Source organism: Erpetoichthys calabaricus, chromosome 2 (assembly GCF_900747795.2).
Source record: "Erpetoichthys calabaricus chromosome 2, fErpCal1.3, whole genome shotgun sequence".
In the NCBI taxonomy this organism is placed as follows: domain Eukaryota; kingdom Metazoa; phylum Chordata; class Cladistia; order Polypteriformes; family Polypteridae; genus Erpetoichthys; species Erpetoichthys calabaricus.
This window is the reverse complement of record NC_041395.2, coordinates 94996218-95020187: the sequence shown is the minus strand read 5'-3', so window position 1 is coordinate 95020187 and position 23970 is coordinate 94996218. Positions and strand designations below refer to the sequence as shown.

The 23970-nt window shown below is 38.4% G+C and overlaps 1 protein-coding gene across 2 annotated transcripts in view; it reads right to left on the bottom strand.

Annotated features, from left to right (window-relative positions):
• The window catches only part of gbf1 (golgi brefeldin A resistant guanine nucleotide exchange factor 1), a 338792-nt gene that overhangs the window by 260858 nt on the left and 53964 nt on the right, over nucleotides 1-23970 (bottom strand). For both annotated transcript variants that reach the window (XM_051922800.1, XM_051922799.1), the window contains exon 3: nucleotides 14005-14071. In XM_051922800.1, the coding sequence (XP_051778760.1) occupies nucleotides 14005-14071 (67 nt within the window). The remainder of the gene's footprint in view (nucleotides 1-14004; nucleotides 14072-23970) is intronic.

Below are 23970 nucleotides of genomic sequence, written 5' to 3'. Positions count from 1 at the left end.
GAAACATTGCGCCTTTAACCTTTCCTTTTCAATGTTGAAATAACCTTTAACCTTTTTTTCCTTTGCAAATACACATTAACACAGACATATACTAATTCCATATCTTCATAATATAGTTGTTTATTTGAACACAGTAAAAGCTAAGAAAGAGTTGTTTTTCTCTCTTTGTACTGCTTTAAAACAACAAAAAAGACATTACCTGTGATCATTTCATATCCCTTTTTACTGCTGATTCATTGTACATCACTTTAATGTTGTTCGGAAGCCTATTACATCACTTATGCCAATAGAGATAATAGTCAAAGTGCTAAAATTTTTATTGAAATACAAATCATACTCTTTAAAGGGAATAAAACATATCATGATTTTGCAGCTTACTCTGCTTTAATATTAATCATAACTTCTTGAGTTGTTAATATTATGAAAGAGAAATGCCTGACCTTCGTTATGATGTATAGCCAGTTAAATCAGCAGCAAAAAACAGCCAACATTTAGGCTGAGTTTAAAGGGTTAAAACAGTTATTCTATCCAAAAAATGTGTCCAGAACTTCTTGAATTGCAAAACTACAACAGTGTTTCCAGTAAAGTTTACTGGGTTCATACAGTACACATTGTGAAAACATCAATAATTATTATGAATGCAGTATAGCTTTAAAGACATTTACTTTCATTAATAGTATGAAATTTTGCAGTTATGGTAATAGTAGTACATAAGAAAAGATCTATTACTATTTTACATATGACAGGCAAAACTGAAGCATCAAGTATCACACACGAGTTTGCACATGATATGGTGCATTCAGTAAGCCCCAATAAATCTGGAGTCTACAAGTGTAGGGGAAGTTACAGAACATATACAACAAGCAGTTTACATTTTTATGCAAAAGTGACAATTGCATACGGCAATGCAGTTTATTTCAATATTTATTAATCCTACCTAATTTATTAATTAATTTATTAATCCTAGAAAGGACAGAGCCGGTTATACTACCTTAGAAGGCTGGCGTCCTTCAACATCTGCAATAAGATGCTACAGATGTTCTATCAAACAGTTGTGGCGAACGCCCTCTTCTACGCAGTGGTGTGCTGGGGAGGCAGCATTAAGAGGAAAGACGCCTCACGCCTGGACAAACTGGTGAGGAAGGCAGGCTCTATTGTTGGCATGGAGCTGGACAGTTTAACATCTGTGGCAGAGCGAAGGGCGCTCAGCAGGCTCCTATCAATTATGGAGAATCCACTGCATCCACTAAATAATGTCATCTCCAGACAGAAGAGCAGCTTCAGCGACAGACTGCTGTCACTGTCCTGCTCCACAGACAGATTGAGGAGATCGTTCCTCCCCCAAACTATGCGACTGTTTAATTCCACCAGGGGGGGGTAAACGTTAATATTTAACATTATACATAGTTATTGTCTGTTTTTTTTTTTTTTTTTTCACCTGTATTATTATCATTCTTTAATTTAATATTATTTATTGTATCAGTATGCTGCTGCTGAAGAATGTGAATTTCCCATTGGGATTAATAAAGTATCTATCTATCTATCTATCTATCTATCTATCTATCTATCTATCTATCTATCTATCTATCTCACATCTCTAGGGACCAAGTCAATGAGTGTGTCAAATTTGAACATTTTTTATGTATTTTGTGTATGGTTTTACCAAGCTTCTTAATATATCCTAAAGTGCTAATATTATGTTAAAGGTTTACTCTAACGTGGAAGAGGAGGCAAGGTATGCTTTTGAAAACAATTCACTGAATGCCATTGTTTGTGCTACTGTGTTTGTATAAAAGATGTTGTAGAGATAAAGACTCAAGGATAGATTTTGATTTTGGCCAGTTTCAGATTAAATACCTCTGTGTATTTTTGGAGTTAAAAATATAATTTGCTGGTGGCTTTAAAATAATAATAACACCTGCACAAAGACATTAGATAAGAAAATAAAATAACTTGATTGAAGTTCCCTTCCAGTATGTATAAAATTGTATAAGCCCGGATAAATGGGGAGTGTTACGCCAGGAAGGGTATCCGGTGTAAAATTTTGCCAGATCAATATGCGGACAACAATACAAATTTCCGTACCGGATGTTCTATCATGGTGTGGATGGGAGGAGAAACGGGGTAGGGGTTATTCTGAAGGAACAGTATGTCAAGAGTGTTTTGGAGGTGAAGAGAGCGTCAGACAGAGTAACGATTATTAAGATGGAAATTGGAGGTGTGATGATGAATGTTGTTAGTGCAAATGCCCCTCAAGTCAGGTGTGAGATGAATGAGAAAGAAGACTTCTGGAGTGAGTTGGATGAAGTGATGGACAGTGTACCCAAGTGACAGAAAGGGGTGATTGGAGCGGATTTCAATGGACATGATGGCGAAGGGAACAGAGGAGATGAGGAGGTGATTGGTAGGAATGGTTGTCACGGAGTGGAATGAAGACAGTAAGATGATAGTGGATTTTGCAAAAAGGTGTGGTGAATATGTATTTTAAGAAGAGGGAGGAACATAGGGTGACATACAACAGTGGAGGAAGATGCACACAGGTAGATTATATCCTATGCAGAAGATTCAATCTGAAGGATTGAGACTGCAAAGTGGTGGCAGGGGAAAGTGTAGTTAGGCAGCATAGGATGGTGGTCTGTAGAAGAAGTTAGAGATCAAGAAGAGGAGGAGAGTGAGGGCAGAGCCAAGAATCAACGGGTGGAAGTTGAAAAAGGGAGACTGCATGGGTGAGTTTAGGGAGGAGGTAAGAAAAGCACTAGGTGGCAGTGAAGAGTTACCAGACAGCTGGGCAACTACAGCATAAGTACTAGGGGTGACACCAAGAAGGGTACTTGGTGTGACATCTGGACAGAGGAAGGAGGAAAAGGAAACATAGTGGTGGAATGCGGAAGTACAGGAGAGTATACAGAGGAAAAGGATGGCAAAGAATTAGTGGGATAGTCAGAGACATGAAGAAAGTAGACAAGAGGATACGGACATAAGGCGTAAAGTGAACAGAGAGATGCTGAAAGCTAAAGAAAAGGTGTATGATGAGTTGTTTGAGAAGCTGGACACTAAGGATGGAGAAAAGGACCTGTACCGATTGACTAGACAGAGGGACTGAGCTGCGAAAGGTGTGTAGCAGGTTAGGGTGATAAAGGCAGAAACATACTCACAAGCGCAGAGGGTGTGTTGAGCAGATGGAAATAGTACTTTGAGAGGCTGATGAATGAAGAGAATGAGAGACAGGAGTTGGATGATATGGAGATAGTGAATCAGGAAGTGCAACGAATCACCAGGGAGGAAGTAAGGACAGCCATGATGAAGAATGGAAGGGCCGTTGGTCCAGATGGAAGCATAGAGGTGTTCAGGAGAGACGGCAGTGGAGTATTTAATATTGGAAAGTGAGAGGATGCCTGAGGAGTGGAGAAGTATACTGGTACCGATTTTTAAGAATAAAGAGCATGTACAGAGCTGTAGTAACTACAGGGGGATAAAATCGATGAGCCACACAATTAAGTTATGGGAATGAGTAGTGGAAGCTAGGTTAAGAAGGGAGGTGATGATCAGTAAGTAGCAGTATGGTTTCATGCCAAGAAAGAGCACCACAGATGTGATGTTTGCACTGAGGGTGTTGATGAAGAAGAATAGAGAAGGCCAGAAGGAGTTGCATTGTGTCTTTGTAGACCTGGAGAAAGCATATGACAGGGTGCCTCGAGAGGAGTTGTGGTATTGTATGAAGAAGGCAGGAGTGGCAGAGAAGTACGTACTGTAAGAGTTGTACAAGATATGTACAAGGTAAGTGCGACAGTGGTGAGGTGATGGATGCATTCAACGTGGAGGTGGGATTACATCAGGGATCAGCTCTGCACTTTCTTATTTGCAATGGTGATGGACAAGTTGACAGACTAGATTAGACAGGAGTCCCCATGAACTATGATGTTTACTGATGACATTGTGATCTGTAGCGAGAGTAGAGAGCAGGTCACAGAGACACTGTAGAGGTGGAGATATGCTCTAAAGAGAATGAAAGTCAGTAGGAACAAGACAGAATACATGTGTGTGGATGAGATGGAGGTCAGTGGAATGGTGAGAATGCAGGGAGTAGTGTTGGAGAAGGTGGATGAATTTAAATACTTGGGATCAACAGTACAAAGTAAAGGGGATTGTGGAAGAGAAGTGAAAAAGAGTACAGGTGGGGTGGAATGGGTGGAGAACAGTGTCAGGTGTAATTTGTGACAGATGGGTATCAGCAAGAGTGAAAGGGAAGGTCTACAGGACAGTAGTGAGACCAGCTAGTTTTATGGGCTGGAGACTGTGGCACTTACCAGAAAGCAGGAGAAAGAGCTGGCAGAGTTAAAGATACTAATATTTGCATTGGGTATGACAAGGATGGACAAGATTAGAAATGAATACATTAGAGGGTCAACTCAGGTTGGACAGTTTGGAGACAAAGTTAGTGAGGCGAGATTGCGTTGGTTTGGACATTTGCAGAGGAGATATGCTGGGTATATTGGGAGAAAGATGTTAAGGATAGAGCTGCCAGGCAAGAGGAAAAGACGAAGGTCTAAGAGAAGGTTTATGGATGTGATGAGTGAGGACATGCAGGTGATGGGTGTTTCAGAGCAAGATGCAATGGACAGGAAGTATGGAAAACGATGATCTGCTGTGGTAACCCCTAACAGGAGCGACCAAAAGATGAAGAAGAATACAGAGCATACCATCTGAGACCATTCTTCTTTACATAATCTTTCCAGATCATCCAGGGTCCTAGGCTCTCTCCTGTGTACTCTCCTCTTCTGCTCACTTCACAGGTTTTCAATAGGGTTCAGGTGAGGGGACTGAGATGGCCATGGCAGAACTTTGATTTTGTAGTTAGTTAACCATTGCAGAGTTGAATTAGACATGTGTTTTGGATCATTATCCTGCTGGAAGATCCAATGATGACCCAGTTTTATTTTCCTGGTGGAGTCAGCCAGGTTTTGATTTAAAATCTCCTAATATGTTTATAGGGCCTTTGGAGAAGAAACAGCCTCACATCATCACAGAACCTCCACCATATTTCACAGTTGGGACAAGGTTCTTTTCATTATAGACATCCCTCTTTTTCAACCAAACCCACTTTGCATGTTTATTGCCAAAAAGTTCCATTTTTGCTTCATCAGACCAAAGAGCATGGTTCCAGTCAAAGTTGTAGTAACGTTTTACAAACTCCAGGCACTTACGTTTGTGGATAACTGACAGAAAAGGCTTTTGTCTGGCATACCTTCCAAATAATCTGTTGGCATGGAGATGCCATCTGATAGTGGTTCTGGAGACTTGGTAACTCCAGGAATTTACTTTTTCTTGCAATTCTCCAACAGTGATTCTTGGAGATATTATTGCTTTTCTTACCATCCTTCTTACTGACGATTGGGGTAAAGTAAAATTGGGTTCTCTTCAAGGTAAATTTGTCACAGTTCCAATTGATGACCACTTTTTTATTATTGCCCTAACTGTAGAAATGGGCATTTTCAGGCGATTAGCTATTTTTTTTACAACCACTCCCTGTGTTATGAAGGTCAACACACTTCTCCCTCATTTGAATGGAGTGTTCTCATTTCTTTGCCATAATGATGGTTGGCTAAGGAAATTCTGTGTCTCCTCACATTTGCATCCCAGTTAAATCAGGAAGTCACTGACTTCAGCTGCAAAGTTCCTATACACTCCAATGAACTTAACAATGTCCAATTAAATGGGAAACCTGCTTCATATGTGTATATATTGTGATAGATAGCCGGCAACTCAACCAGGACGAAACCTCCAGGACGCTAGATGGCGACTTCCTTGCAGCTTAGCGGTGCCCCAGATTCCCGCAGGGCACTATGGGAGATGGAGTTCAGCTTCACAGCCCTGTTGGGTACCGTGGGTGCCGCTGCAGGGAGACACGGGGATTTCTGTTTCCAATATAGCCCAGAAATACTCCCAAGTCATGGGGACGTAAGGGCAGAAGTACTTCCAGGCTGAAGAAAATGTAAGTCTTCATCTGACCCGGAAGTGCTGGTGAATCACATGGACGGGAGGACGGAAGCACCTCGGGGTCAAGGACTATATAAAGGACTAGTGGAGACCCAGCAAGAGAGCCGGAGTTGGGAGGGAGTGTGACGGAGCTGCTGGGAGGAGAGAATTGTTTAATTATTGTATTATTATTAATATTATAGTTATTGCCTGTTTGTTGCGATGCTTTGGGGCACTATTGCGAAGAAAGTAAAAAATATTCTTAGCACTTTTAACCTGTGTCCAGTGTTTGTCTGTTGGGGTAAAAGTGGGCAACAGCGCCACCAAGCGTCCACTTTGTGACAAGATATATCTCCACACATATATAACATACATACACAAATAAATAAAATATATATATATACTCACACACATATATGTTTGTGTGTGTATATATGTGTGTGTATGTATATGTATATATCTCTATATCTATATATCTATACATAAACAAACAGTGGTTGCTGGAAGAATCTAAAAGTTTAATTATATAATAAATATTAAAATTTTTTTTTTTTTTTTTTTTACAAATGTCTTTGAAGACACGTACTAACAATTAGACAAAATAAAACATAAAGTAAGCGAATCAATAAACAAATGTTGAAAAAATTGCAGATTCATGACAAATATTAACCTCTTTAAAAAGGCATACAAAAGATGTTTGCCAAAGATTTTCAACCTTTACTCAGTGAATTTCAAATGTGGCCATGTTAGAGTTAAGACGCTGTCAAAGCACGTTGAGGCATTGGGGAATACATTCACAAAACTGCTTAACATTTACATTACCTCTCTCAGTTCATTAGAAAGTTTTAGTTAAATAATGAACAAACTGCACTACTGCTTTCAAAGGGAGTTAGGAAATTATAAATAAACTTGTGAAACCCCAACTGAAGAAAAGGGGGAAAGATAATATTGACAAATGCAAAGGCCATCACTTCTCAATGGATGTTTCTGCCACACCTGATTAAATATGCTCATTTCTGATTATAGAAAAGGAACTTCATATTTGCAACCTGCATTTATTTGGATCAGCACACAGGAGACTGCAAGTAAGTTTACCCTGTGCAATGAAGTGAGCTCTAAGGTTACTAAGGATATACAGTACATATTCAAAACTGAGATTATCCATCTTCTGTAAGGACCTAAAACAGCATAAAACCACAAACTGTAGGTTTCCACAATTTTATGTCTACAAAAAAGCAATAGATAAAACAGCATATACTTTCACCATATTTAAAGTTTATGTCTAAAGTATTAAAAGCAAAATATAAAGATACACTTTAAATGAGGACTGATCAGCCAGAGTACATTTCACAATTCCACAAAAGGCAGAATGAAACAATTTGAAAAGGTTAACGAAGTGTCATTACCTAAATATTATTGGGTTGGGTTTCACACTATTGTAAAATACGTTTCTTTTTTGGATCTCAGATATATGAATCATTATCACATTTTCAAAGATGAAAAATGGAAAAAAATAAATAAATACTAGCCTGCCAACATTCTGGTATAATTAAGCTTGTTTAGATGATTTAGGGCGGCACGGTGGCACAGTGGTAGCACTGCTGCCTGGCAGTTAGGAGACCCGGGTTTGCTTCCCGGGTCCTCCATGCATGGAGTTTGCATGTTCTCCCCGTGTCTGCGTGGGTTTCCTCCGGGTGCTCCGGTTTCCTCCCACAGTCCAAAAACATGCAGGTTAGGTGGATTGGCGATTCTAAATTGGCCCTAGTGTGTGCTTGGTGTGTGGGTGTGTTTGTGTGTGTCCTGCGGTGGGTTGGCACCCTGCCCAGGATTGGTTCCTGCCTTGTGCCCTGTGTTGACTGGGATTGGCTCCAGCAGACCCCCGTGACCCTGTGTTCGGATTCAGTGGGTTGGAAAATGGATGGATGGATAGATGATTTAAAGACAAAAGTGAAAGGCAATGCATTATGTAACCTGAAAAATTGATCTTAGTTGAGACTGAAATTTTCAGTATAGTAGTTTACCTGAAAATAGCTTACAGATTCATAGCAATGCTAAATGCAACTTCTTGACAATATTTAATTCTGAAGACAACACAAATAGTAAATAGTAGAATTGTTTGTAATTTAAAGGAAGGATCAAGTTAAGTGATCTTTACTTTAAGTAGCACAATGTGAAGAAATTTAGAATTCAAAGCTCACAAAACCAAAGGCATTAAAAAATATAAATATATAAAGAAATTTCAGTATGTGAAAAGTGGTGTTCGATTCATTAGTGGCTGCAATACAATTTTCAATCCATTAAAATGTCAACAAGCTTCAGATCTTCACAAGTAAACTGGAAAAAAAGAGCAATTTTATGTTGGAAGGTTAAAAAAACACCACTAATTCACTTTCATAACTTGACTGTAGTCTCTGTCTTAGAAAGTTTTCCTAATTCAATCTATGACTACCTACCTCAACTACATCTCTTACTTTAACTGGAATGGGGTTAGAGAAATTCAATGAAAATTTTGACACTACCCTCACCCATGAGTAAGACTTTAAATTACTTCATCTGTTCAACCTGGGGAAATTGCTCACTCCGTAACCAAGAAAAACAAGCCACTCTTTTCTGGGACTCAAACATGTGAGATTTGGTGGTGATAATTCTCCACCCAAACTCTTTACACGCTCAGCAGAAAACTGTTCTTGCAGTCAGCCGACAATTCTGACACAAAACTCGAGAAATGTTTTGCAATGTTTTCGCCAGTTCTGCTTGTTACAGGCCATCAGTGATGCTTTCTCTCCCCTCAAAAAATCCATTTGTACACTGCTGTTTTCTTTATGGCATTATCCCCATAAACTTGGAATAACATGTCTCTGATTTCACTTCCACTCTTGCCAAGTTTAATAAGAAATGTAATGTTTGTTGGTTGCTCTAATGCAGCTGTGCGCAACCTGCGGCCGTACGGCCGCATGCGGCCGTGGGCAAGGACTTTGGCGGCCGTGGACGTGTATATTAAAGTGTACGTAATGGCGGCCGTGCAGGTGTAGGGTCTCTGGACTCCAGCGAGTAAGGGGTCTCAACGCCGCGGAATCTTTGTCGGCCGGGTCGGTATGGTGACGCCGAAAGCCGATTTGGACTCTGGGGTCTCTAGACTCCTGCAAGTGTAGAATCTCAAACACCGCAGAACCTTCCTTAGCCGGGTCGGTATGTTGACCAAAATGTTGCCCTTTATATATTCATCGTGGAAATCAGCAGTAGAATACCCACAACTACGAGAACTGGCCAGGAACATTCTCGTTCTTTTCGGAAGCACTTATTTGTGCGAAGCAGCGTTTTCCAGAATGAAATATCTGAAAAACAAGTACCGAACCCGATTGGTAGACAGCAATCTAGAGTCTGGAATACGGCTAATCATGGTCTCCAGCGAGTCCCCTGACTTTGCAAGTCTGTCTGCAAACATGCAAGAGCAAGGAAGCCATTAATGGCGATGTTTTCCAAACTTCCTGAAACAATTGCTGTAAAGGTTTTTTGTCCTATATGACGTTTCGTAGACATTTTTTTACATATGTAGACCAGTAAATTGAATATTGTCAGATATATCATACTCTGTTTTAATGTGTAATCTGTAAATTTTTACATAAATCATAAAACATTATTAAGTTTACTTGGACTTACTGGCGGCCGTTATTAAAGTAAAAAGTCTGTAGTGCGGCCGTTATTAAAGTAAAAAGTCTGTAGTGCGGCCGTCAATAGCGGAAAGGTTGCGCATGCCTGCTCTATAATGCAAGCTCCAACATTTTTGCAACGGCACACAAGAACATGCAACAACAATAATGAACACCACTAAGAAAGACACTGCCACACGTCGACACGAACACAGCTGTGAGACACTGATATGCCAAGGTTATGAAACCTTACCAAGCTGTTTGTACAGTGCTGCCAACGTAAGCATACTGATAAGTACTAGTACAGTAGACCCCCGTGAAGTTGCAGTTCACGGTCTCAGTCATTCACGGATTTTTCCTTAGAACCTAACTATTAATTGTTAGCGGAAAGTGCAAATATCCTCCGCAATTTTTTATGGCTTTCTTCGTAGCAATACTGTTCTGTTGAGGGAACAAGAAGCAAACGCTAAGGGAAACGCGGGTTGGGATGGTGAAAGCAGCCAATCCGAGAGCGTTATTCATTTCTCCTTGCTGCTGATTGACTGCTGCCCTGTGACGCATCTCCAGCTGACTGGGTTTACCACCGCTGAGGGAAACGTGGTTTGGGATGGTAAAAGCAGCCAATCCGAGAGCGTTATTCATTTATCCTTGCTGCTGATTGACTGCTGCCCTGTGACGCGTCTCCAGGTGACTGGGTTTACCACCGCTGAGGGAAACATGGTTTGGGATGATGAAAGTAGCCAATCCAAGAGCATTATTCATTTCTCCTTGATGCTGATTGACTGCTGCCCTGTGACGCATCTCCAGCTGAGTGGGTCTACCACCGCTGAGGGAAACGCGGTTTGGGATGGTGAAAGTAGCCAATCCGACAGCGTTATTCATTTCTCCTTGCTGCTGATTGACTGCTGCCCTGTGATGCGTCTCCAGCTGAATGTCCTTGTGTTTTCCACTTTGTTATTGTATTAATTTTGTTATTCTTAAACACACAAGATGTCGCCGAAACACCCTGCACCTTCTAAGGCTTCTGGCACTGAGCCTAAGCGCCAGAAGAAGTTTAAAACACTCCAGGTGAAGTTTAAACTACTGGATTTGCTCCGGGAACTAAAAAGTTATGCTGCAGTAGCACACCACTATGGCATGTAGCACCACACCCTACATAAAGAAGAACGAAGCAGCAATCTGGAGTACCGTATCTGTAAGTTTCTGTGATAGTGCCAAAAAGGTAACAACTATAAGGAATTAAAATATCGTCAGGATGGAATCTGCCTTGGCATTGTGGATCACCGACTGCAGGAAGAAGAACATCCCCTTGGACAGTAACATAATCTGTGTGAAAGCATGGAAATTGTACCAGCAGTTCACTACAGGAGACAATGTAGCAACTTCCCATCACAATGTTCCTGAAACCTATAAAGAAAAGCCAGCACGAAACCCTACCAGAAGAAGACCCGTCCAAAGATACGACTCCTCCTGAAGAGCCTAAAGAAGAGGCGCCACCCGAGGAATTTTAAATCCTCTGCATAGTACTGCACAGCTACTTCATCATCATCATCAATATCATTCATCATTGGTGAGTACCCATACATTTTACTGTATTTTAATTAAATGAAATTATTATGTATTTACTCTACTTATAACAAAGAAAATGACAGCGCATACCAAAGAAAACGCGCTTGCATGAATTACAGTACGTATAGCGGTAACATCGGTATTTTACATTCTAGCACCGCAGGAGACATAGTAGTACAGTACTGTACAGTATATGGGTTTACCTTTACATTCTGTTTTTAGGTAATGTATTAAGGTAATTTTTTAGGTAATGTATTAAGATGAGTTTGCAACAAAATTAAAGTGCTTTGGGGTATACTGTATTTAGTGTTTAAACTATAAAAATAGGAATTTAAAAGGCATTTTTAACCACATCCAAAAGTCGCGGTTTTTCACAACCCCCGCAAATTTTGGGGGTGTACTGTAATTCCACTGGGGATGCCATTAAGATAAACAAATTCGCCACACGTTACTAACAGCTGTGAGTTATTTACCTTGCCATTATTAATTTTATTTAAAAATTATTGATTTTTACTTATTTTTTTTCTGCTATTTGTTTCTGGTTACTAAGCTTAATGACACAACTCAGACACGACGCTGCAGTAGGTAGTCGGTTTTACTGTTTCCTTAACATAACATTGCATTGCATTTCAGGACATTGTGTTTGCTAGATTCACTGTTACTTTGAAAGTTGTTATTAAAAAGTGTTTTTGCTGATTTGTTTACCATGGACTTTTTAAACTAGTTGCCAGGCATGAGCAAAAGAAGTTGTGTTAACCATCCTGACAATTTTTGTTATGTCTGTAGTCAATTTACTCTACAAGAACAGTGAAAGAATATTTCTGGCAGACATAAAACTGCATACAAGCATTGTTTTGGCTGTAAACTTGGTGACCAAGATCAAGCATGGGCACCTTATGTGTGCTGCACTATTTGCTATTTGGGTTTAACACAGTGGCTAAATGGCAAGCGGAAGAAAATGCCTCTTGCTGTACCCATGGTGCGGTAGGAACCAACAAACCATCATTCAGATTGTTATTTTTTTATGACAAATATTGTTGGTTTGGGGAAAGATTTCATCAAGGCATAAAGGTGATGGAAAACTGATATCAGGGAAATTTACTCCGAGCACGATGAGTGACTATTGCTGATTCTTGCAAAGAGAGATGGATGTGCAGTACAAGCGCAAAAGCAAGTGCCTCAAACATTTTTGAGCACGCTGACCTTGCTTTTATATTGAGGTAAATTGACATAAACATGTTTTAATGTGTCTGGTAGCATCTTCTTGTTTGTTTTCAGAACAAACACATAAAAACAATTTTGGTTGGACATAGTTCAAACTCCAGATATTGAGTTCATATATTTTATTGATATTCAAAAGTGTCAAAACAACAATGATGTACAGTATATCTCAAGAAACCTAATATGCTACCTTAAATAAGATTTCATAAATGAAATCAGTGTAAAAAAACTTAATAAAAAGTTGGTCTGAAGTTCCCAGACCAAACAAAAATATTTTTTGTAGACCAGTGAATAGAATACTACCAAACAGCAGAAACTAGCATTAACAACTAACTTGGACAGATGTTAGCATTGTTCTTCCACAATCCATTTAAGCAATGAGTCTAAGGAAAAACAATGCAATAGCTGAATATGAAATGAAAGGAGTTCAGAAAGAAGCTCATAATAAGAAGATAAAGAGGAAAAAGTCAAGATAAATTTACTGCAAGACAGTATGTTACTAGTATTGCAAAACTTCAATATGTAGCATCAGATCCACCAAAAGGCCCGTAAAACAAAAACATTTCCAGAGAAAATTGACAATGTAGAAGACAGATATAGATGCAGAATTTGGCATTAGGTGCACCCCAGAATGAGTAAAATATAACTGCATTCCTCAATTCTAAAAAAATGTCTCATTTATTACAAGTTTGAACACAAAGTTATATTTCCTATTAAATGTACTTTAGCTCAGAATTATTTTCCTTAATATTGACCCTATATTTCCAAAATCTATTTTATCAATTCACGACTTACCAGGCAATCTTTTTTCCCCTATGCAGTGCATTCGTAATTAATGAAATCTGACCATCTTCTTATTAACAATATTTTTACCTGTGTAGTCATGCAATTGTGAAACTTTCATGCTCAACTTTTAGTATGATGAAACTACCAGTTATAAAAAAATCTTTTCCTACATGGTCCTTAAAGCTTTTGTCTACTTCTATTTAAAAATGTATGCATAACCTGTCTCCACATGTAGCATGAGTTAGAATAAAGAGATTAATCTTGTCATTTCAGTATTGAAGTGCAAAAGTGTTTGCATTTGTAACAAAACTGATTTTCCTCTTACATACTATATCACTTAAGATCAATAAATGAAAAGCTGGCAATGACCTCATTTTGATGCAAAATAAGAAACCAGTTTTATTGGGAGAAGAAACTTCATACAGTAAAGGAAATGACCCAAACTGATATCTAAAATAAAATAATAAGCAACAGTCAAATTTACTCTCATTTCCAATGCTACTTAGTCATTGTATTATACTTTCTTTAAGCCTTAATTGCTTTGCATGTTACAAAAGAGTTTGGTATGTAAAGAAATAGTTGCCTGAATGATTTAATAGCATTGCCTATTAGCAAAATCAGGAAATTTATTTAGGAAGACAATCCCTGTTATGAAATTAGTTAAACTGGAAATATATACATTTAATTCTGCAAATTATGGAATGGTCTCTAAATCATAATAAGCATCTTTTGGCATTAGAACACACATTTAGAAACCAAAGTTTAATAAAAAATTGCATATGCAAAATTATAAATGTCTTACCTTTAATGTTGTTGAGCACTTCCTTTAGATGGCTAAAACTGTTAAGCAGTGGATCTTGCTCTTCATCCTAAATAAAAGATAATTGAAGTATAAGAACATATGTAAATTTCTATCTACCAGAAACACTTTACAAATACAAGAAGTTGATACATCTTCATGATACACTAGCACCAACATCCTAAATGTGTTTATTATCATATGTAAATGCACTTTAACTGTAGATTTTTTTTGTCTTAGTGGGCACAAAGTTTCTACAGCCACTATGACAAAACAGTTGTGCATCACTAAAAATTAGATAACTAAGAAGGTCAAAGAATAGAAATCTGCCTGCTTAAGTGCATTCCACAATTTACAATGATAGATGAAAACACATAGTGGATACTCAGAAAATTTGCCAGATCTAATACTCAGTGATCTCAATGTGTCTTAAATAACCAATAATGAAAAAACACTGCATTTCTTGTCAAGTTAAAATATTTTGATTCAGAAGTTTCCATTAGCCTCCCTGTGCTGCAAATGCACCAAACCAGAAATCTGAAAGGGAATGCATAGGGATTAAAACTGGTTTTAAACAAAGAACTGTAATATCTAAAATGAGTATCATATATTTAGCTTGGGCGGCATGGTGGCGCAGTGGTAGCGCTGCTGCCTCGCAGTAAGGAGACCTGGGTTCGCTTCCCGGATCCACCCTGCGTGGAGTTTGCATGTTCTCCCCGTGTCTGCGTGGGTTTCCTCCCACGGTCCAAAGACATGCAGGTTAGGTGGATTGGTAATTCTAAATTGGCCCTAGTGTGTGCTTGGTGTGTGGGTGTGTTTGTGTGTATCCTGCGGTGGGTTGGCACCCTGCCTGGGATTGGTTCCTGCCTTGTGCCCTGTGTTGGCTGGGATTGGCTCCAGCAGACCCCCGTGACCCTGTGTTCGGATTCAGTGGGTTGGATAATGGATGGATGGATATATTTAGCTTGCTTTCATTCTTTCTTTTGGCCTAAACCCCAAAAAATAAACTAAAAATGTCTAAGGAGTAACTTGTATACTAGTAAAATTTAAACCAAAATAAACCCAAACACACAAAGTACACAAACAGAGCATTTGATGCCCACTTTAGAAACCTCTGACTTCTTCCAGAAACATTTCCATTATTTTGTGTTTGAATTTCTGGTTTCATAGAACATATAGGTTAAAAAAAAAAAACCAAACAGTAGGAAGCAAAAATGTAGATAAGATATGGGAACAATTTTTACAAATATATTGAGACTGGATGGTTCAGTATTTACATATACAAAACTTATAATGGAAGGACAACTTATAAAGGAAATTGATGGCATGTCATGAATAGGGACATTTTTAATTGGTTTCTCCTTTAACGTCGATTTGAACCACAATGTGAAAGTAAACGAAAAAGGTCAATTATTACACTTCACACTGGCTGGCATATATTATGCTGCTGATTTAGTCCCATGTGGTCAAGGTGCTCATCCAGTCTTTGCATGTTCTGGAAATGGCAGAACTGCAAGACAAGGAATCCACATTAGTGAGATTTTGTGGAAAGTAAAGCCATTTATTTTTATTTTTGTTTGCAAAGATTGCAAGTTATGTGCATGAAGATAAAGCTATATTCATCATCATCATCATATATTAAGTTCTAATCATCTTATCTGGTTCAGGGTAGTGTTAGTTTAATTTCCAAAGGCAGTTCACTGAAGTAACGACTACTCATGCTTTTTTAATTAAGTCAGTATGTTTTCTTTGCCAGCATAATGTAATGTAAAGGTGTGAGGGAATTTAAGGTGGGCCAGGATTACACGTTTTTTCGTAGGCTTCAGGGATTCTAGTATTAAGTCTATGCCAACTGAGTGAGTGATGGGTGAGCTAGGGAGGCTTGGAAGGAGTTGTGATTGGCTCATTTGACCCAATAACTGTTTTTTGGTTTGTATCCTCGGTTTTAATCACTTGGATTTTTACCCTTTTAAATTAATTTATTTATTTGAAACACTGCACTATTTATTTGGACACTGCTTTGATTGTTTTAATAAAGCACTGAACACTTTGCACCATCCTGTTGCCTGGAGTGTTTTGTCCCCATCTGCCACTGGTACTGGCCCTTCATTTAGGACTCCATCCCCAAGTATTACCCTTGTATTTTCTACATTCAACAGGTTTAAAAAAAAAAAAAAATCTGTCGTCCAAAAATAATTATTTTTAACAAAATCACATGCCACAATTATTGGCAGCCCACTGGGGTATAAATACTATATGAGGTGGTGATGAGACCAAATTCCCTTATTCATTCATCAACATGGGGAATTAGGGAACCACACAATTCAAGTGAGAGAAAAGTGTATTGACCTTCATAAGCTTTAAAAAAATTGCTAATAGCCTGGATTAAAATGTTTAAAAAACAGGCATTCAGAGCTCAACCTCTTAATAACCAAAGAAACTGAGCAACTTATTTATAAATCAAGACATCATTACTATGAACACGGAGAGAAAGCTAACAAGCGCTTAGCTCAATCCACAAGCAAGAAGTTCGCAATGCAATCCCAGCAATCACCAACATGAACGGACATAAAATCATTGACCATAAAAATATAATGCACATATTTAGAGAATACTATAAATCCTTATATTCTACTGAGTTTAAAGAAGACAACACACAATTTAATGCATTTCAGGATGCATTACAGATACCACAAATAGATACTCTTAGTGCAGAGGAATTGGATAAAACTCTGGCGCTATCAGAATTACTAGATGCTATAAAGTCACTTCAGAGAGGGAAATCAGCAGGCCCTGATGGCTACCCTGTCGACTTTTATAAGAAATTCTACACTCAGTTAGCTCCCCTCTTATTAGCAACATTTACAGAAGCTAGAGACAATCAAATTCTACCTCAAACTTTTCGCCAAGCATTAATCACCGTCTTTCCTAAAAAAAATAAGGACTTATTACAATGTGCATCATACAGGCCAATTTCACTTCTGCATAATGATGTTAAGATACTCTCCAAAGTCCTAGCTAGAAGGATGGAGAAAGTGCTGCCTTCAGTATTATCACAAGATCAAACTGGATTTATTAAAGACCAACACTTAGCTTCCAATCTTCGACGTCTGTTTAATATAATATATTCACCTGCAAAGTCAAACACCCCAGAGATGATATTATCGTTGGATGCAGAAAAAGCATTTGATATGATTGAATGGAACTACCTTTTCACTACATTGGAGAAATTTGGGTTTGGCCCGAACATTTGTGCATGGATCAAACTACTGTATACCAATCCAGAAGCTTCAGTTTGTATTGACATTTGTTCAGACTACTTTAACCTAGAACGTGGCACCAGACAAGGATGCCCCTTGTCACCACTGCTATTTGCAATTGCCACTGAATCACTGGCGGTTCACTGTCGAAATGCTTATCAGATAAAGGGGATTATCAGAGAAGGACTGGAACAGAAAATTTCTCTATATGCAGATGATATGGTACTGTATATATCAGACCCACTAAGTACTGTGCCTGCAGTCTTAACAGCACTTACAGAATTTCAAAAGATCTCTGGTCTCAGAATTAATTTGAATAAAAGTGTGCTCTTTCCAGTGAATTCTCAAGCATACAATATTAGATTGGACACCTTCCCTTTTATCATTGCAGATCAGTTTAAATACCTAGGCGTAAATATCACAACATAAAGCTCTTTATCAACACAATTTTGCCATCTATATGGAAAAAATTAAGCAAGACTTGCATAGATGGTCAACCCTTCATCTCACTCTAGCTAGAAGAATTAACGTTGTTAAGATGAATATCCTTCCTAAGCTTCTCTTTTTATTTCAAAGCATTCCAATATACATCAATAAATCATTTTTTAAAGCAATTAGATTCAACCATAACCTCATTTATTTGGAACTTAAAACATCCACATATCCAAAGAGTGACCCTACAAAGACCTAAGGCAGAAGGTGGCATGGCTCTACCTAACTTTCAGTTTTACTACTGGGCAGCAAACATACAAGCTATAAAAACCTGGACACAAATAGATGAACATACACAGGCTTGGTCCGCAATAGAACTAAAATCCTGAAGTACTTCTATATATTCCCTGCTTTGTGCCCCAACAAATGCAATCGCCAATATACTAATAACCCAATTGTGCTTCACTCACTCAGAGTATGGAGCCAATGTAGAAAGCATTTTAACATGGAAAATTTTTTATCTGTGGCACCTCTGCATGAGAACCACCTTTTTCAACCTTCGCAAACATATACAGTTTTTAATATCTGGAAAACATTTGGGATTAAATTGCTTAGAGATCTTTATATAGACAACATCTTTGCATCCTATGAACAATTACATTCCAAATTTAACTTTCCAGCAACACCTTTCTTTCACTATCTTTAAATTAGAAACTTTGTTAAACAGAACCTGCCCGATTTTCCTCATCTCGCACCTTCCTCTATGCTGGAAAAAATATTGCTCAGTTTCAAGGACTCGGACAGCATTTCTGCAATATATAAAATTATTTTACAGTCCCTCCCTTTCAAAGATCCAAGAGGACAATGGAAAAGGGATCTCTCACTCAACATAACAGAAAAGGAGTGGAAGGGAGCAATGCAGAGAATTCACTCGAGCTCCATATATGCAAAGCACACAATTATTCAACTCAAAATTATATATTGAGCACATCTGTCTCGCTTAAAACTGTCTTAAAATGTTTCCAGGGCAAGATCCAACTTGTGAATGCTGTAATCAAGTTCCAGCCTCACTGGGTCACATGTTTTGGGCCAGCACCAAATTAACATCATTCTGGACAAAAAATTTTAAAGTGCCTTTCAGACAGCCTTGGTGTCACAATCCCTCCTAACCCATTAACAGCTGTGTTTGGTGTACTTCCAGATGGGCTTAAAGTGGAGAAGGACAAACAAACTGTGATTGCCTACACTACACTATTGGCACGCAGACTTACTTTGCTAAACTGGAATAATCCTAACTCTCCTCTTTTAAGTCAGTGGGTAACATGTTTTATATTATTTGAAATTGGAAAAAATCAAATTCTCAGTTAGAGGATCTGTGTAGAACTTTTTCAAAACCTGGCAGGATCTAATCAATAATATTTTAGAATAAGCTCTTAAAGCACTGAGGAAGCAGATTCTCTTCCCATTTCTTTTCCTTCTCCATTTATCTTTATCCGCCTATTAAACTCAACAATTTATTTTTACTAGCTTTAAATTTTTACTCCGTTGGCCATGCTCTCTTTCTCAGGTGTGGGGGTTGGTTGATTTGTTTTCAATCCTATTTTTTGTAAAAATTGATTATTTGTATGGAATGATGAAAATAAAATCAATTTATAAAAAAAAATAAATAAATTAAAAAAAAATAACTAAATAAACTTATCAACCTGTCTGAAAGAGGACCAAGTTTATTTTGCACCAAGTCAAAGTGAACAGGATGGTTAGGGAGATTAAAAAAAAAGCGCAAACATAAGTGTCTAGAATTTGCTAAACACTACTGGAACTTTGATTTTAACCACGTTCTATAAGACAACAAAACAAAATCTGATCTTTTGGCAACAAACACTCAAGGTAGGTTTGGTATACAAAGAAAGATGGCTATACAGAAAAGAACCTGATCCCCACTTTCAAGTATGGTGATCGTTCTGTGATGTTGTGGGGCCATTTTTGTCTGATGTGCTAATCGATAATGTATTTGCCATAGTAAACACTTCATAAGATACAGGGGTCTTACGAGATTATGTAAAGACTGAGTAGTTAAACACCTTCACAAATAAAATAATCTTGACTCCTCTGTACTTGACAACTTTACACATAATTCCAATTGGCCATTTTAAGTAAAATTTTAGGAAAAGCAGCAATTAAATGACTATTTAAACATAAACATTCTATTCTTGGTAAGTTTCAGTAAGGTTTTAGAACAAATGATACCACACATATTTCACTGGTTAAAGCAGTAAATTACTTGCAGGTTAATGCTGACAGAGGTCATACATCTGTTCTTGGTCTCCAAGACCTGACTGCAGCATTTGACAATACAGACCACATTATTCTTAGAAATTATTTTAGTCTTAGGTGGGTCTCTTGGGCAGTGTCTTAGGTTGGTTTCAATCTTATTAAAACAGGCAGAAAATTCTTTGTTAGTTGTGGTGATTGTAGTTTAGGTATCTGTGATATTGTATACAGCATACCATAAGGACCTATTCTTGGCAAGGGGTGTCAAAAAAACCTATTTCAGTATTAATTTGGTACCAAAGTTCTAAAAATACTGTATAAAAGCTGGTAGCAGAGTATCAGTAGTACAGATAAAATGGATACTGCGCTCAGGCATAACTGTAAATAGATGAATCACTTCAGAAGACACAATAACAACTAGGAAGAAAGTAAAAACTACAAAAAAAGAAAAACAGTATAGTATCGAAATACCTTAAGTTTGAGGACTTCAGCATGCAAGTGCAGTAATTGTTCTTGTTATAAAAAAAAAGTGCACATTTTACCCCATTATAGAATTCAAAAACAGATTCGTGCAAGTTTTAAGAGGAAAATGAGGAATAATCGGTTAACTTATACTGACACGCATTTGTAAGAGGATATAAAAAGTTAACAAGGTTACACAGTCCTGATATATGAACAGAGAGAGAGACTCTGCAATCAATCTCCAATTGTAATGTGCACTTCTGCAGAAGTCCATCATTCCAAGCATTCATTCATTTTTTATAACTGAAAGTATATGGTTAAGGGTTGAACCTCACACATATCTTCAGTTACTCATAAAGGACAGTGAGAGGACTGACAGCACTAACAACAGTTATAGCATGTAAACACTGAGGCAAGATTCAAACTACGGCTAGCAGTATAAGCAAAACAGCCTCCTGCACTTCATTGTTAAATATTAATCTGCACACACTGAATTTGTGTCAATTATTTATTTCAGTGATTCCAAAAGTGGGTGGTATCACACCCTGAGCGGCAGTGTAATGATTCTTGGGGTAGGGGTAGTGGCCTCGGGAGCAAAAGGGGGGCGTTGAACATAAATCACAACAATTAAGTAGTGAAGAAATTTATAATTACAATTTTTTAAACACTTCTCCACTTCACTATGCACATATATAATCATGCATCATTGTGACTGGCATTCAAGGCTGATGAAAGGTCTTAACAAACAAAGTGCTCTATCAAGTGATCAAAATTTTACGCAATAAGCCCAGAATCGGCAGGAACATGTGCATATAATGACTTGTTCACTGCACAATACTATAAATATGTGATATGAATGAATTTAATTTTAGGATGTTTCTGAATTGTGTGCTCTGCAGTTCATAATTTGATTTAGTAGCACAGGTGCAATAAGCTCCTAAAAACTTTAATGCATATTAGATAACTAGTCAGTACCAAACCTACACGGACCACATACAAAGCAACTTATTGTTGCTCCCATAGATCAGCAATTTACATGTAAGTATTTTTATATTTAAAAAATATATTTGAAAATATTTTGTTTTAGGTACATGATAAATTTGCATTTTTGTAAATTTTAAGTCTTTTTACAGATAATATCATGGCTGAATCCAAGAGAAGAAATGTAGACAATATAATATTGAATATTTGAAAAACGGCTTTATTCAGTCGCCTACAAACAATACATTAGCAATGTGCATGTTTTGCCAAAACGTTTTTTCAAATAAATCTATGAAGCCTTCAAGACTAGCAGAAAAGACCTAAGGCAGAAGGTGGCATGGCTCTACCTAACTTTCAGTTTTATTACTGGGCAGCAAACATACAAGCTATATTTTTTATTAATTTTAATTGCAATCATTCTGTACAAATAGATCAATTTTTACAAAAAATAGGATTGAAAACAAATCAAACCCCACCCCTGGCGAACTTCTTGCTTGTGGATTTGTTGAGCTAAAAGCTTATTATCTATCTATTAGCTTTCTCTCCGTGTTCATAGTAATGATGTCTTGATTTATAAATAAGTTGCTCAGTTTCTTTAGTTGTCAAGAAGTTGAGTTCTGTATACAGAGCCTGCCTTTTCCTATGAAAAGCCTCACTTGGACGCCTGGCTTGTTCTTCATCTATTCTAGTAACAAGGGGGCTCCGCCCCCTGCTCGCTTCGTTCGCCTACCCCCGGCGTTGGGTAAAAGTTGCATCGCTTCTCCGTGATCATCAATATACACCTGACTGAATTGTGTATTCTTTGAAATTTAACTTCTTGTTGTTTTAACTGTTCCGGGACTACAGATTCTCATAGCGTATGGTCCATTATTGTGTAAATCCACGTTTTGTGCATTGAATTATGCAAATGCGAAAAGACTTTGTTGTTTACTCTTTGCCTTTTATTTCGGACCTCAATTTGTCCTGCTATTTTTTCAATTACCCTTGTTTCTGATGATTAATCACCTTTTGTTTGCGGTAATGCGATCTTTTCTATCTGTTCTTTGATACTGTAGCGACTTATATGATAAAATGTCACAAAAGTTTTACTTGAACAATCGCCGACTTCCTAACTCCAAACACAACTTTCTAGCACCCTCTCCAACGTCCCCCCTTACCGCATCAATCAATACCCCGCTATCAGTCTTCCGTGCTGAACTCCGTCCTCTCTCAATCGGACCTAACAGTCACTTAAAACCAAAAGGCCCTTAACCTGGCTGGGACGCTACAATACTTGTGGATTTAACTGCTTTCATATTCTGTACCTTTCTCTGCATGTGTATCGCGCCATCGTTTGTTGGAGCCTTTCGAATTCCACTGCTTTCATATCTTATCTGCCTTTTTTTCTCTGCAACGCCTTTGGGTCTCTATTCTCCGTATTGTCCTTATACACTTTATATGTGCTGAGAGCACATGATCTGTGTGTACCACATGACTGAGTGTTTTTTGATGGGTGAGCTCTTATATGATGAGCTCGTTCGTCTTGGACGCGCGTTGCAGGCGCCTGCGTACATTGATTTTATCCAGCCGGGCTCGTGTTTGTATATCCGTCAGTCGAGCTCGTTCATTTTGAACCCGTATCTGCTGTGCTTCCGCAGTTTCAGACGCGCGTTGTAGGCGCCTGCGTTCATTGATCTTATCCAGGTGAGCTCGTGTTTGTATCGTTGAGCTGTATTGTGTTTGAATTCGGTGTAAAGCGTTCAGCGGTTTGTACAATCCCATGCAGCACATTACTCCTCACTTCACTCTGCAGTAGTGCCACGCACAATATGGCGGTGACGCCTGCGCCTTCCGTAGTAGTGCCACCCACAATATGGCAGTGAGGCCTGCGCCTTTCGTACCATCTTTGTGGACCTGTGGGGCCGCCGTAGCCTCTTCCGTTTGAATCCGGGCTGCAGCGCAGAATCCTCTTTTTGGCGTGGCTGTGTTGGTAGTCGTTAGCTATGGGCGCCTTGTTGCTTCATTTCTCATTCACGTCCGTTGAGTTGTTTCGTTTTTGGGCCGCGAGTCCTTCGTTCGCGGTGGATACGACTTCGATTGCGGTTTATGAGACGTGCGCTGTACGCGCCTGCGCAGTACGTCTCATGGTCCCATCGCCGTGTACCTGCGTCCATGCCATCCGGTTTAGTTAGTAAACCTGCGTCCATGCCATCCGGTTTACCATTCTCGGTTAGTAATATGGATATTGCTTCTTAGCTCTGACACTTTCTTGGTTTCTAATTTATTTCTGTGGGAAAGATATGAAATAATCTGCCCTCTTAAGAAGGCCTTTAGAGTTTCCCAGAGTGTTCCTGCAGAAACCTCTGAGGGTGTGTTTGTCTCTAGGAAGAAACTGATTTGTTTGGATATAAATTCTGTACAGTTCTCATCTGCTAATAGAAGTGGGTTAAGACGCTATCTGCGAGGTGAGTGTGAGGGGCATAATGATTTTAGCTCCAAGACCAGAGGTGCATGGTCGGAGATAACAATTGTGTCATATTTGCAAGATTTAATTGTAGGCAATAAATTATTATCTATAAAGAAA